This window comes from Pantherophis guttatus, chromosome 2 (assembly GCF_059756535.1).
Source record: "Pantherophis guttatus breed Tessera chromosome 2, ASM5975653v1, whole genome shotgun sequence".
NCBI classification, from domain to species: Eukaryota; Metazoa; Chordata; class Lepidosauria; order Squamata; family Colubridae; genus Pantherophis; species Pantherophis guttatus.
Genome location: NC_142064.1, coordinates 258939096 through 258954435, shown reverse-complemented (window position 1 = coordinate 258954435; position 15340 = coordinate 258939096). Strand labels below are relative to the sequence as shown.

At 43.5% G+C, this 15340-nt stretch overlaps 1 protein-coding gene across 1 annotated transcript in view; it reads right to left on the bottom strand.

Moving 5' to 3' along the window:
• Positions 1-1196: 1196 nt before the first annotated feature.
• The window catches only part of LOC117667901 (uncharacterized), a 39231-nt gene continuing 25087 nt past the window's right edge, over positions 1197-15340 (bottom strand). The window contains exons 8-11 of the mRNA XM_034421526.3: positions 13003-13084; positions 9926-10149; positions 6378-6482; positions 1197-2407 (exon numbers count right to left, since the gene is read on the bottom strand). Of these exons, the coding sequence (XP_034277417.2) occupies positions 2395-2407; positions 6378-6482; positions 9926-10149; positions 13003-13084 (424 nt within the window). The 3' untranslated portion in view covers positions 1197-2394. The remainder of the gene's footprint in view (positions 2408-6377; positions 6483-9925; positions 10150-13002; positions 13085-15340) is intronic.

Here is a 15340-nt window from a genome sequence, read left to right as displayed (position 1 = left end):
CCAAATGGAGTTGAAGGCTTCTCTTTCTTAAGGGATAGGATTGGGGCAGGTCTGACAAATTGTCTCTCTTGTAAACTCCTACCAGGAGTTTAATAGTGGTCCCATTCAGGAAGAACCAGGGGTGAAATGCTATCGGTTCGGACTGCTTCGGCCAAACTGGTAGTGGCAGTGGCGGGTGGTTCGGAGAACCGGTAGTGGCAGCAGCATGAGGCTCCGCCCACCCGCTCAGACGTTGTTACTTCCTGGTTTTAACCAGGAAGTAACCTGTTTTTTACCCTCTGTGCATGCACAGAAAGCTTTGCGCATGCGCAGAGGGTCCAAAATTGCACGTGACGTGCGTGTGGGCGGAGCACGCACTTCCGAACCGGTAGGGAAGGTAAGTAGATTTCACCCCTGGGAAGAACCCTGCAAAGTGAAACTTCTATGTTTCTACCAGTATAGACTTGAGATGGCTTCATTGTGGAGAGCGTACTGATACTAATCATTATAAATATGCCGAGTGAGTAAGGAACTGTCACCAAGCTGTGTTACATCAACTGTGGTGGGAGCTTTGCTAGCCCTGTGGCAGGGTGGGGTCTTCTGGGATTTGCGTGATTCAAAGCAGATGCTTGAGACAGCTGCCTCTTCTCTAAAGGAGAAATATAAAAACATTTTTTTTTATTCACCTGGGCACTTTGGATGGATGGCCAAGGGTTGTTTTCCCACAAATAGGGATGAAGAAGAAGGAGGAGGAGGAGGAGGGGAAGGAGGAGGAGGAGGAAGATGATGAAGAAGAGGAGGAGGAAGGAAGAGGAAGGAGGAGGAAGAAGAAAAGGAGGAAGAAGGAAGAAGAAGAAAGGAAGAGGAGGAGGAAGGAGGAGGAGGAGGAGAAGGATGAAGAGGAAGAGGAGGAAGAAGGAAGAAGAAGAGGAAGAAGGAGGAGGAAGAAGAAGAAGGAAGAGAAGGAGGAGGAAGGAGGAAAAGGAGGATGAAGAAGAGGAAGAAGAGGAAGGAGGAGGAAGAAGAAGAAAAAGAAGAGGAAGAAAGGAGGAAAAGAAGGAGGAGGAAGGAGGAAAAGGAGGAGGAAGAAGAGGAAGGAAGAGGAAGAAGAAGAAGAAGAAGAAAAAGAAGAGGAAGAAAGGAGGAAAAGAAGGAGGAGGAAGAACTAACCTTGATTTAATTTGAAATTTAATTAAATCAAAATTACAGTAAAGCAATTAAATATTACCCACGTATTTAATAATATTTCTGCACACTTTTAGAACCTAAAAAAAAAGTTGGTGTCAGATTTTGGAGGAACAGGTTGGACTGTCCCTTCTGAAACAGCCTAGGTTCCTCCACAATTGCTTGAGTTCCACCCATTAAACATTCGCACGCAAGGCATCTTGATGCTTGGTATCAAAACTCTGATCTTTCTAGCCAATCGATCGGTGCAGATCAATGATGGGTTTCAAATTTTTTAAATATCGGTTCTGTGGGCGTGGCTTGGTGGGCATGGCTTGGTGGGCATGGCAGGGGAAGGATACTGTAAAATCTCCATTCCCACCCCACTCCAGGGGAAGGATACTGTAAAATCTCCATTTCCTCCCGATCAGATGGGACTTGGGAGGCAGAGAATAGATGGGGGTGGAGCCAGTCAGAATTTTTTACTACCGGTTCTCTGAACTACTCAAAATTTCCGCTACCGGTTCTCCAGAACTGGTCAGAACCTGCTGAAACCCACCTCTGGTGCAGATCGATTTATACTACTATCAGATCTGTCAGTACCAACATGCCTATGCTGACATTTGTTTTATCAGGGCTCTGTGGGGGATAGAAGTAGCTTACGTGGTCAGAGTATGTATTCCCATTTAGGTCCTTGGTACTATCTTCTTAGAATTAATAGTATCAAGAACCTAAAAACAAAACCAACCAACCATATTTCAGGATCTACTCATGATTTGGCAGGTCTGCCAGGGGACACAGAAAGAAAGGGACAGAGACATTTCTGCTTGAGAAGACATGCCATTTCCTGACATCCTCAAATCTTGCTCCATTCTGGCAGAGTGCAGAAGGGAGGGATGAGCAAAGAACCTTGGGGGTAGATGACAAGAGTATATATATTCCCTTCAAGGTCACTTAAGGTGTGAAGGTCATTCCAGCTGTCCAGTTAAAGTAAGCAGGCACCTCCAGGTCAGGAGCACTGATTTAAGAAGATGCCGGAGGCAGATGATCATCTGAGCGACAACGACAAAAGTATAATCTCATACGGCACGGGAGGAGGAATGATCAACCGCTCCAGTTATCTACCAAGAAAACCAGATGGATAGACAAGGTGAAGCGATTATTGATGTAGTGCTGGATGATAGTGCTGAAGAAAATCGGAGGATCTCAGAATACCGATGGTGCTCACGACGGATTCAGCCTTCTGGACATCTAGTTGCTGATGCTACTCCATGCAGTAGCCGGAATTCCGAAGTTGCAAAGACAGAATTGCAGTGAAATTGTGGAAGGAAGCATGAAAAAAAAAAAAAAAGTTGATGAAACTTAATATTATATGGAGAAAGCAGTACTAACTCTGATTAGTTTCAGAGTTCTAATTCTATAATTTCAAAGGAGTTTAAGAATAAACCTGTCCGTCCATCCATCCATCTCTCTACAGTATCTACTCTTTCTATCATCGCTCTCTCCTATCTATCTATCTATCTATCTATCTATCTATCTATCCATCCATCCATCCATCCATCCATCCATCTCTCTATCATCTATCTATCTATCTATCTATCTATCTATCTATCTATCTATCTATCTATCTCCTACCTACCCATCTTCTATCTATCTATCTATCTATCTATCTATCTATCTATCTATCTATCTATCCATCCAGCCATCTCTCTATCATCTATCTATCTATCTATCTATCTATCTATCTATCTATCTATCTATCATCTATCTATCTATCTATCTATCTATCTATCTATCTATCTATCTATCTATCTATCTATCATCTATCTATCTCCTACCTACCCATCTTCTATCTATCTATCTATCATCCACCTACCTACCTACTATCTATCTATCTACCTACCTATCATCCATCTATCTATCTATCTATCTATCTATCTATCTATCTATCTATCTATCTATCTATCTATTATCTCCTACCAACCCATCTTCTATCTATCTACCTATCTATCTCTATCATCTCTCTCTCTCTCCATCCATCCATCCATCCATCCTTCCATCCATATATCATCTCTCTCTCTCTCATCTCTCCCTCCCTCCTTCCCTCCCCATTATTGATGAGAAGGTGTTTTGGGAAACAAAAAGACCCCAAAAGGGAAGAAGAAGACTAAAACATCTCCCCACCAACCATCAACACCAGATGTGCATAGATTAACCCCAAGATTTACATCAAATCAACAATCAAAAAGTAAACAATGCCCCAATTAAGAAACTGCTAAACAAACTAACAATAAACAGCCCAACCAAAGAACCTCCAAGACGAATCCCATCAACACTGACAGGACAATATACTAGAATATAAATGTAGAGCAATCCCCACTCCTTACTAGCACTGATGATGTTACCTAGTTTCAGTGGTGGGTTCCTCCCGGTTCGGTCCGGTTCGGCCGAGCCGGTAGCGGTGATGATATGACATCACCGAACCGATTCTCCCCCCCAGCCCTCCCACCCCCCCACATTATTCTTACCTTTTATTTGGTCCCACCCCCAATCTATTGCTGCCTCCTGAGTCCCAGCTGATGACTAGAGGGAAAAAAACTGTTTAAACTCTTGCCGCGGGGCTTCAAAGGGCCGTCCTACAGCTGATCAGTGTTAAAAGCAAACAAATGAGTCGGGTCGTAAGTGTGAGGACTGGTCATAAGTGCGAGGACCTTCCAGAAACGACTCTGACCAGCTAGCCACGCCCACCTAGTCACATGACCTCCAAGACACACCCACAAAATAAGCCACGCCCACAGAACCAGTAGTAAAAAAAATTAGAACCCACCCCTGCCTAGTTTGGGTAGTATTTCTTACATCTGTAAGAAAACAACCAAGCTCAGAGAGCACCAAGGACCCCTCATCCCCCCTCCCTCCCTCCCTCCTGACTTTGGGCGGTTTATAGCATTAAAATATAAAATCATCCATAGACTGGGCAAAATAAGATATAGTTCCCAAATTCCTGAGAGCTAAACCGCCATGCCTGAAATATCCTTTAATCAAAGTTTGGTGTCCTTTTCTCTGAGGTTGATAGGAAAACGCAGCATGAAGGAGATAAAAAGCGTTTCAAAATGCCGAAGAAACTTGACACTGTATATAGGCCAGGTGCAGAGCTTTTACTCAAATCTTAATTTCTCACCCTAATCTGAAACCATGCAGTTAATGTAACAGAGATCACATTTCAGTACAGATGGTTGAAATACCAAGTTATAAATATCCCCAGTATTGACCATATGCTAGTTAATATATTAAGCACTCAGTAATGTACTGCAGATGCAAATGTATCAAAAGAGAATAAGAAAATGAATATCAAGCAGACTGTGATCATCTGAACTAATAAACCCAGTGTGAATACCGCTGTGAGCAATTATGCCAGTGTGGTAAGCCCTCCCCTCCTAGAGAATGAAATATTTTGGGGAATATTAAGAGGCAGAATATTATATTTCCCCAAAGGAGAAATGGAGAAATATGTTCTTAGAGGCAGAAAACAGCCCCCAGTCTTTCTTAATAGCCTCCAGCAGATGCCTGAAGTCTTTAGAGATGCATATTTTGTGCCCATTAAGAAAGACTGGGCACAAACAGAACATCTATTCACAAACAGAACACCTTCAGCTCCAGGTGATGGGATTAAGAAGGACAGGACATGACCTTTTAGGACATAATAGGATTAACCCACTAGCAAGGAACAAGCAACCCACCCACTAATAGGAATAGCAAAAGATACAAAAGCTCCTTCATTGCACAATCCCAAGAACAGTTCAAACTTCAAAGTCACTGAAACCTATAAAGATCCATCCACTCCTTCAACTAAATTGTCAGCTGTCCCAGAACTACATGCTGTGTGTTGGTTCTGCTCATCAGTAAACAGAGTCCTTCTTTCCAATCAGCCTTCATTTTATTTCCAATGCCTTTCTCCCCGGCTTGGAACCAGACCAGATTTTTTTTCCAACACCAGACTCCAATTGAAGCTGGAGAGCAGCAGTCATGGAGGAACAGATCACAATTTGTTAAACAAAGATCTGGATCATGTGACAAGGTGACAAGTCAGCTGATTGTCTGAGGGAGCTCCAGTGACTAAAGCAGGTGAAGCGCGGAAAGGGTAAGAGAAGGCAGCAGCTGTTCTGGACACCTCACGTCGCGTTTTCAGCCTCCAAACGTGTTGCGTTGAAGGGCTCTCAAACGGAGCATTTGGAGGCTGAAAATGCGATGCGTGGAGCCCAAAAACACAAGCCATTGTCGGTGGCAATCTCTGCAGCCAGGAAGTGGATGCACGGAGGCCGAAGGGTGGGGGCTGGTGGGTGGGTGGGGTTACATTTGGAGTATAAGATGCACCCAAATTTTCAGTCTCTTTTAGGAGGGAAAAAAGTGTGTTTTATATTCCGAAAAATACGGTACCTGCACTTTGGAGGGTGCCAGGTGAAGGCTACTTTAAAGAACACCACTTAAGAGCCTTGGTAGTACAGTGGTCTAAGGCACCCTGTTATTAAGCTAGTTATTAAGACCAGCTGCCTGCAATTACTGCAGGTTCAAATCTCGCCAAGGCTCAAGGTTGACTCAGCCTTCCATCCTTTCTAAGGTAGGTAAATTGAGGACCCAGTTGTGGGGGCAATAAACTGACTTTGTATAAATATACAAAAGAATGAAGGCTATTGCTTAGCGCATTGTAAGCCGCCCTGAGTCTCCGGAGAAGGGCGACATATAAATCAAATTAAAAAAAAAAAAATTCAGGGGTCCCCAACCCAGGGGTGAAATCCGGCAGGTTCTGACAGGTTCTGGAAAATCAATAGCGGAAATTTTGAGTAGTTTGGAGAACCCTCAAATACCACCTCTTGCTGGCCCCAGAGTGGAGTGGGAATGGGGATTTTGCAGTATCCTTCCCCTGCTATACCCACCAAGCCACGCCCACCAAGCTATACCCACAGTACCGGCAATAAAAAAATTTGGATTTCACCATTGCCCCCAACCCCTGGTCCATGGACTGGCATCAGTCTGCAGCATGCCAGAAACCAGTCTGTGCAAACAAGAGAAGCCTAATTCACGGGATGCAGGCAGCATGCAAAACCATGCCCTCTCTGGTCTGTGGAAAAAAAACTCTCACCACGGAACCGGTCCCTGGTGCCCAAAAGGTTGCAGGCCGCTGACTTATTTGATTCCAAACAAGGCAGCTTCAAAAATTCAAGTAGGTCAGAACTCACAAGGCTGGTGTGGGAGGCTGTGTGTTGTGATCTACGGTGAAATTGTTCACGTTGCCATTCTCATCACTGATCAGGATTTCTGCTAAAGGAGAACAGCAGCTGGACCTAGAGAGGAGATAAACATAGAAGATGCTAAGCAGGAGATGGTAAATTAACACTCTTTAAGAGCTTTCTGAAAGGCTGGTAGAGTCAGAGGGCAATGACATTCCAAAGATCAGGTGTGCAACCCAAAAAGATACATTTTCTGGGTCCTCCTAGATATGTTTATTGATGGGAACCAGAATGTGTTCCTCCTGTCAGACCTGATGAAGCACATAGAAACAAGTGGAGAAACATGGTCCTTCAGCTATATTGGCCCCATCATACCATGAAGGTAGTAGGTGATAACCAGCACCTTGAATTCCACCCAGAAGCATAAGGAAGCCAGTGAAACATGCATAAAAAAATGTGTAACACAAACATAACGTGATGTGTCCATAACTGCTCATGTCACCAGAATCTGGATCAATTGCAGCTTCCAGATAGTCTTCAAGGGAAGTCCCATGTAATCAGTGGTGGGCTGCCGCCGGTTCAGACCAGTTCTAGAGAACCGGTAGTTCTGACCATCAGCTGGCCCCACTGATCTGCCCCTGCCCTATCCTGTCCTATATTTCCTTCTTTCTAGCTCAGCTGATCCGCGCAGCACAGCTGATTTCTGCACCTCTGCTGTTCTACTGACCGGGCTGCTTTAGAAGGTAAGCAGCTGTAAGATCCGGCCTCTCCTCCTCGTTCAAGAAAGTAAAGACTCTTGAAACTCTTGGCATTTCAAAAGGAACCTTTTATTGAACCGGAGTGATAGCAAGATGAAAGAAAAGCAGACTCTGAATTTCCTCAGGCAATACAGTTAGGATAAAGGAATTAGAAACTCCTCCCTTCACTCCAAAGTGGATTCAGCCAATCCAATATTGTTAGATATAAAGACTTACTAACAGATGAGGGAGAATTGAAAGGGAAACAGGAACTAGAAGGACAGGGGATTGAGACAGACTGGTATATGTATATGCAGATTCAAACAAGATATGAGAAGGATGCTAAATTATATGATTTTTATATGGAAAAAACTGAGTTGGATAGGATACTCATGAGAACAGATGATAATTTAATAAAAAAATTATAATTTTTTGCTTAGTATTGAATTAGAGGAGGAGCAAGTAAAAGAAACAATGATAGCTTGGGGAAGAAACTTTGGTTATTCAATTGATTTGGAAAAATGGCAACAACTATGGGAAAGGAATTATAAATTAATTCCTTTCCTGCACATAAGGAAAATCAAAATAAAATGTTTTATAGATGGCATATGCCACCTGAGAAATTAGCAAAAATGTTTAAAGAAAAATCAGCTAAATGTTGGAAGTGTCATCAACTACCAGGATCATATTATCATATGTGGTGGACATGTCTGGAAGCTAAAAACTATTGGAGTAAATTTAAGACTTGGTTGGAGGAAATGATACATCAACATATTGAATTTAAACCAGAGTTGTTCCTACTGGGTATCCTACCTGAAAAAATTTGCAAGGAAAAAGTTTATCTGATAATACATGTAATAACAGCTGCAAGGATTGTCTATGCACAAAATTGGAAAGAGGAGAAAATACCTTTGGAAGACGAAGTAATAAAAAAAACCTCTTAGATTGTGCAGAAATGAATAGATTAACTTTGATGATTAAAGATAGAGAAGACTCTGAATATTTTAAAATATGGAATGATTTTTATTATTGGTTGGAGAAGAGATATAAATGATTATGTAAAAATATGTGATGAGTTGAATATTATGTTAGTGATGAATTGATATTGTGGACTGGATAAGGATCAAGATAGAAGTAATGACAACTATACAGGAAAACAAAGAACTTTGGAAGACAACACCGAGATGTCACAGGGAAAAGAAAACTGATGTATTAAATGTTTGTTTGTCTAAAAAATAAAAAACTTAAAAAAAAAACACAAAGTGGATTTAGCCAATCCGCAGGTGTGGAGATGTTATTGTAACGGCCTTTTCTCACAGCATGTGAGAAAAAGGGAATTTTCTCACTTGCTGTATTTTGAGTGCGGTGCACTCACATGTTAGGTTGATGTGCACTCATATATATATATGCATATTCTTTCTAGCCAGGTTTTACCTACGTAAGCTAAGATGTTCTATAGCCCTGGTTCTGTGAAATCTCATTCACAAGTTTCTGGGCTTTTTTTCTGCTGACAAACAGCAACTCTGTGCTGCTTTTTCTTGCCTCCCCATTCTAGTGGCTCAGGTGGATGTGATCGGCAAGAGATGGTCCCTCAGATAACATGGTCCCAAGCCATGAAGGGCTTTAAAAGTGACAACCAGCACTTTGAATTTCACCTAGAAGCAAATCGGCAACCAATGCAGCTCCTGCAGTAGAGATGGCAGATATGCACACCGAGGTCTGTACAAAATCATGCAGGCCGCTGCATTTTGGACCAACTGGAGCTTCCGGATGCTTTTCAAGGGCAGCCCCATGTAGAGCAATCGCTCCAGGATTTCCAAAGGTCCAGCTCATTAGGAATTCTGCAAGCTTATCTCCAACACATCCTTAATGACCCAACAATCTGGGTCTTCATTTTATCCACCTTGGAAGGATGGAAAGCTGAGTCAACCTTGAGCCTGGTGAGATTCGAACTGCCAAATCGCAGGCAGCTGGCAGGCAGCAGAAGTAGCTTGCGATACTGCATTCTAACCACTGTGTCACCACACTGCGGGTCTCGTCCCCTAAGGAGTTAGATCTTTTGGGACCCAGAAGAAGGGCCTTCTCTATGGTGGCTCCCTCTCTCTCTGGAACATCATACTTCCAGAAATTAGACTGGGCCCCACTTTGGCAATCTTTCAGAAGGCCCTGAAGATGTGGTTTTGCCAGCAGGCCTGGGGAAGCCAAAGTGTGAGGGAGCCCCTAAAATGGCTTATTTAATCATGTGCTGAGGCAGGAGGTGGGTGGGTGGTGGGTTACTGTTTTTTATCTTTTTTAATCTTTTTTATTTTTATCTCTGCCCCCCCCCCCCCCATTTTGTGATTTTTACTGTTTGTAAGCCGCCTAGTCAGTCCTAGAAGAGATCAGCCCTGACTGCTCTTTAGAAGGCCAGATCCTGAAGATGAAACTCAAATACTTTGGCCACCTAATGAGAAGGAAGGACTCACTGGAGAAGAGTCTAATGCTGGGAACGATTGAGGGCAAAAGAAGAAAGGGACGACAGAGAATAAAGTGGCTGGATGGAGTCACTGAAGCAGTCGACGTGAGCTTAAATGGACTCTGGGGGATGGTAGAGGACAGGAAGGCCTGGAGGAACGTTGTCCATAGGGTCGCGATGGGTCAGACACAACTTCGCAACTTACAACAACAACAAAGCCGCCTAGAGTCGCTGTGAGCGAGTAGGCAGCTATATAAATGTTCTAAATAAATAAATAAAAATTGCTCAGGTACATCTGAGAGCAGCAGGTTGACAACTCTACGTTCTGTAATACAGAAAACAGTTCAGAAAACAGAGGTACGTACTTGAAATCACAGATAAGCTTCTTATTGCTACCCTCCTTTTCTGAGTGACAAGATAAAGCGCTGGGATCTGGGCTGATCTGGACATTAACAGCAGCCTCAGCACCCTCAGCAGAAAATGTCATGTTCCAGGTGTGTTGAGAGCAGTCGGGTCTTTGCTGGCTGTCAGCTCCACAAGGCATATAGAATTGGAGAAGGTGATAGACTGGTGGGTTTTCTTCAGTTTCCTGGAGGAAGAGCACATATCTATTAATCCTCCTTGTGACTAGAGATTTAGATACAGATTAACAGAGTTGGAAGGGATCTTGTAGGTCATCTAGTCCAACCCCCTACCTAAGCAGACCCTACACCATTTTTGACAAATGGCAGTCCAATCTATTCTGGAAAGCTTCCAGTGATGAAGCACCCGCAACTTATGGAGGCAAGCGGTTCCACTGGTTGATTGTTCTCACTGTCAAAAAAATTATCCTTATTTCCAGGTTGAATCTCTCCTTGTTCAGTTTCCATCCATTATTCCTTGTCTGGCCTTTAGGTGCTTTGGAAAATAGCTTGATCCCTTCCTCTCTGTGGCAGCCCCTCAAGTATTGGAGACTGCTATCATGTCTCCCCTGGTCCTTCTCTTCTCTTCACTAGACTAGCCAAGCCCAGTTCCTGTAACCGTTCATCATTATGTTTTAGTCTCCATGCCTTTAATCAATTTAATAGTTGCTCTGCTTTGCACTTCTAGCAAAGTCTCAACATCTTTGAGCCTTCAGGCCCCTAATCATCCTGGGTGCTCTTCTCTGCACTCTCAACATCTTTTTTATAGTGTGGTGACCAGGGGTGAAATGCTGCTGCCTCTATCCGGCTCACGGAAGCCGGTAGCGCCGGCGGTGGGTAGTTCGGAGAGCTGGTAGCGCCAGCGGCTGGAGGCTCCACCCCAGTGGTGGGTTGCCCCCAGTTTGGACCGGTTCGCAAGCACCGGTAGTAAAACCAGCGGGAGGCTCTGCCCACTGACCCGGACGTCATCATAGGTGATCTGCGCATGCGCAGAAAAGTGCGTGCATGCATGAGCGCAATGCAAATCGGTAGTAAAGGTAAGTAGAATCCACCCCTGCTCCACCCCCCCAAACAGGGACATCATCACGTCCCGGTTTTGACCATCTGCACATGCGCAGATGATGGCCTGTGCGTGAAGTGAGCCAGTAGGAGAGGTAAGTACATTTTACCCCTGGTGGTGACCAAAAGTGCAGTACTCTAGGCATGGTCTAACTAAGGCTTTGTAGAGTGGTTAAAATGGTATTTGTGCTTGATTGAACAGTAATCCCATATGTAGCTGATCTCAATAAGCAAAACAGAGATAGATGTGAAGGCAACCAGGTATCTGAGGACTGTGGGTAGACTGGGAAGTTGAAACCCCATCTTGGGAAAGGGTAAGAAGAAAGGCTAGTTAACTTCTGCATGGTTGCCAAGAAAAATTCAATGGAAATGTCCATATTGTCCCTACCAGCCGAGCAAAATTCATGTGACTTTAATCATCTATAAACTTTACCAGCCTCTTTGCTGCCTTCCACTTGATACAGAATCCTAGGCTGTGAGACCTTCGAAAGCCTCAAAGATGTACTGTGACTCAGTGGTGAAATCCAGATTTTTTTACTTCCGCTTCTGTGGGCGTGGCTTGGTGGGTGTGATGTGGCTTGGTTGGCATGGTAGGGGAAGGATACTGCAAAATCTCCATTTCTACCCCACTCCAGGGGAAGGATATTGCAAAATCTCCATTCTCTCCCCACTCCAGGGGGAAGGATACTGCAAAATCCCCATTCCCTCCCCACTCCAGGGGAAGGATATTGCAAAATCTCCATTCCCACCCCACTCCTGGGGGAAGGATACTGCAAAATCCCCATTCCCTCCCCACTCTAGGGGAAGGATATTGCAAAATCTCAATTCCCATTCCACTCTGGGACCAACCAGAGGTGGTATTTGCCGGTTCTCCAAACGGCTCAAAATTTCCGCTACCAGTGCTCCAGAACCTGTCAGAACCTGATTTAAATTTAGCTAATTTAAAACAAAGTGGCTCCATTTTAATCTGTGCTTGTATTTTTCTTGTTTTTTGGAGGAGCAACAGTTGTTTCTCCTAAGGCAGGGGTGTCAAACTGACGGCCCGTAGGTCGGATGCATCACATGGCGCAAGCCACGGCCAGCCCAGCTCCGCGAAGTGGAAAAACATCACGATACGTCAAGTAACGGCAACGTGACACCGTGAGTTTGACACCCGCGTGTCCTAAAATATTGGTCTGGATCGTGACAAGGCAGAGAACCAAAACTGGAGCGGGCAAAATCTAGGGGGAAAAAAACCAAGAATACAGCTCATCTGTCTGGAACCCACACTGTGTATCGGACATTAATACAACTGAGAGAGTCCAGAGTCCAGATTTCACGAGAAGAGTACTCCACTCCTCTGCTCGCAACAGAATACCTTATGCCACCAGGCTTATAATTTTGGGCTTAGACAACTTAGAACTTCACCATCTTCGGTCCGACCTAAGCGTAGTATATAAAATTATCTGCTACAATGTCCTACCTGTCAATGAGTACTGCAGCTTCAACCATAACAATACACGAGCACACAATAGGTACAAACTTAAGGTAAACTGCTCTAAACTTGATTGCAGAAAATACGACTTCAGCAACAGAGTGGTCAATGCCTAGAATGCACTACCTGACTCTGTGGTTTCTTCCCCAAACCCCCAAAACTTTAACATTAGACTTGTCTACTGTTGTCCTTACGCCATTCCTAAGAGGTCTGCAAGGGGCGTGCATAAGAGCACCAGCGTGCCTACTGTCCCTGTCCTAATGTCCCCATTTATTCGTATCCATTTCATGTATTCATAATTATGTTTATACTTATATCTGTTATCTTATACATGCTTGACAAAATAAATAAATAATAAATAGATTATGATGCTCTCCTTGGCTGAGGAATTCTGGGAATTGAAGTTCACGTATCTTGAAGTTGCTAAGGAGAAAAACTGCAATATAGGACACACACAAAGACATTTTCAGAAGTTTGAGAGTAAACCTTGAGAGTAAAGGAGACTCACCAAGGCTGTTTTGGGAATGACAGAGATGAGCAGAGTCATGTAGTTTTGCGATGAACTGGTTTTCGCTGTAAATGTTGCAAGACTGAAAGAAAGATTAGTGGTGATTGTTAATAATGCAGGCATATCTTTGGAAGGTGTCAGAATATATTCATGAACTGGAATAGGGCATAGCAACAGGTCAGCCAATGAGGGTTGTTTGGTAACTGAAACATAGTATTTGTTGTATAAGAGACAGTTTGGAGCCTGGGCGTGGCTTAACTGTTCTGTATATAAGCTTGAGGGCACTAGCTTCTCCTCTCCTCCATTTTGCCTCCTCCATTTTGTGCTGTGTTTGTACTTGCTATTTCTCTTCTCTACAACGTGGAAAAACCTACAAGGGTATTGTATGCCTTATGTGTTGTTATGTATATAAAAACGTTTTGAATCCTGCTTAATAGTCTGCGTGTGTGTGCTGCAACAAACTCTGACAGAAGGGTGATATGAAAAGCCCCCCAACCTTTAGACCAGGGGTCCATGACCCCCAGGCCGTGGCCCAGTACTGGGCTGTGACCTTATTTGGAACTGGGTCACACAAGCTGTGGGCAAGTGCATGGATGCAGCTCCATTTGTGTGAGCGGTGGGCACTTGTGCACGCACATGAAACTCCAGCACAAATGGAGCTTCACGCGTGCATGCGAGTGCCCACTGCTCACGCAAATTGAGCTGTGTGTGCGAGCGTGCATACCTGCCGCTCGCACAGGTCCATTTCCTCTCTCCGGAATGGTTGGGGAACACTGCTTTAGACAACCCAGCACTTACATTGCTATTCTGGGCTGGCTCTGACCCAATTTCAAATTTATAATAATTAAAAGGAGTCAAGAAAGTTACAAAACATGGCTTTCAGACTGTCTCTCTCCAAGATTAAGTACTGGAACTGCAATACCGGCTTCAAGATTCCCTCTAAGGAATCTTTCCTTTTAATCCAAGTCAATAAATAAGATAGTGTTAGATAAATAATAATAGATAAATGTTGGAATAAATGGAAGGTTGCCTAAAGAGGGCATGAATGATTGAGGCAGGAAGTGGTTTTCTAACAACTGGGTTTATATATTGCACGAAACCAATGGTGAAATCCAACCGGATCTATCCGGCTCGTGCAATCCGGTAGGGTCAGTGGTGGGAGGCTCTGCCCACCCACCCGGACGTCATCACGTCCCGTGTGCTGACCCTCTGCGCATGCGCAGAAGATGTGCACACACTCACATTTGCAATCCGGTAGCGAAGGTAAGTGCATTTTACCCCTGCACTAAACCATAATGTAATTGGGTTTTGGCTTAATGTGCTGTCCAAACCCAGCCATTATGGTTTAGAAACTGGATTCAGTAGAAGGAGGGGAAAGCTACTAACCACAATTGAGCCCAACATTTCTGTTGCTAAATGAGAACTGTTAAGTGAATTTTGCCCCATTTTAGGACCTTTCTTGCCACAGCTGTTAAATGCAGTTCTTAAGTTAGCAACACGTTATCAAACCTGCCGCAATTTAGACATTTAGGAAAGAAAGACCCTTGACTCCATTTGATTGAAGTGATAGGTTCTTTTACTAAAGTTAAGTGGTTGCAGAATAGTGGCCAAAATAGTGGAAACCTTTTGGGAAAAGTGTATTTTTAAGGTTTGATGGCTAATAACACCACTTTTTTTTAGAGTTTCAAGATAATCATATCCACTGCTGGATATGATTAGCGACCCAGCAATAAAACCCAGTTAACAGAAGCAATCCTTCAATCTTGGTTTCACAATATAACAGCTGCAGAACTAAAAGACTTGGTTCACTCCATGGGAAGACGTTGTTAGGCTGTAATTCATGCTAAAGGTTACCTAACTAAGTATTAACTAACATGGTGATAATTTTTGTATATCTCATTTTTTCTATGGTGAAAATTTTTGTATATCTCATTTTTTCTATGTGTTTCACTTTTCTTCTTTATACTGTAACTGCTATTCTAATAGCAAATCCTTCATAAAATTCTTGATTATCCTTAATTATCCTTCCCTAATTATCCTTCCATTGATATATAATTTTATGGCACTACTCCAAAAAAAAGGTGGTGTTATTAGCTAGTTTTAGAAAATACACTTTTTCCAAAAGGCTTCCACAATTTTGGCCACTACTGTAAAGCTAGATCTGAACATTCCCATGTAAAGGTTACACTTTCCCCCTCTTTCCCTGGACCTCCCCCCACCCGCCCTTGACCAGTATCCAATAGGATGCCTTGTGGATGTTTTGGGAATGACTCAGAACTTGGCGCCTCTCCCTGCAGTTTTATATTTGGTTCCCAGGCTAGGTGTCCTTGGAAGCTGG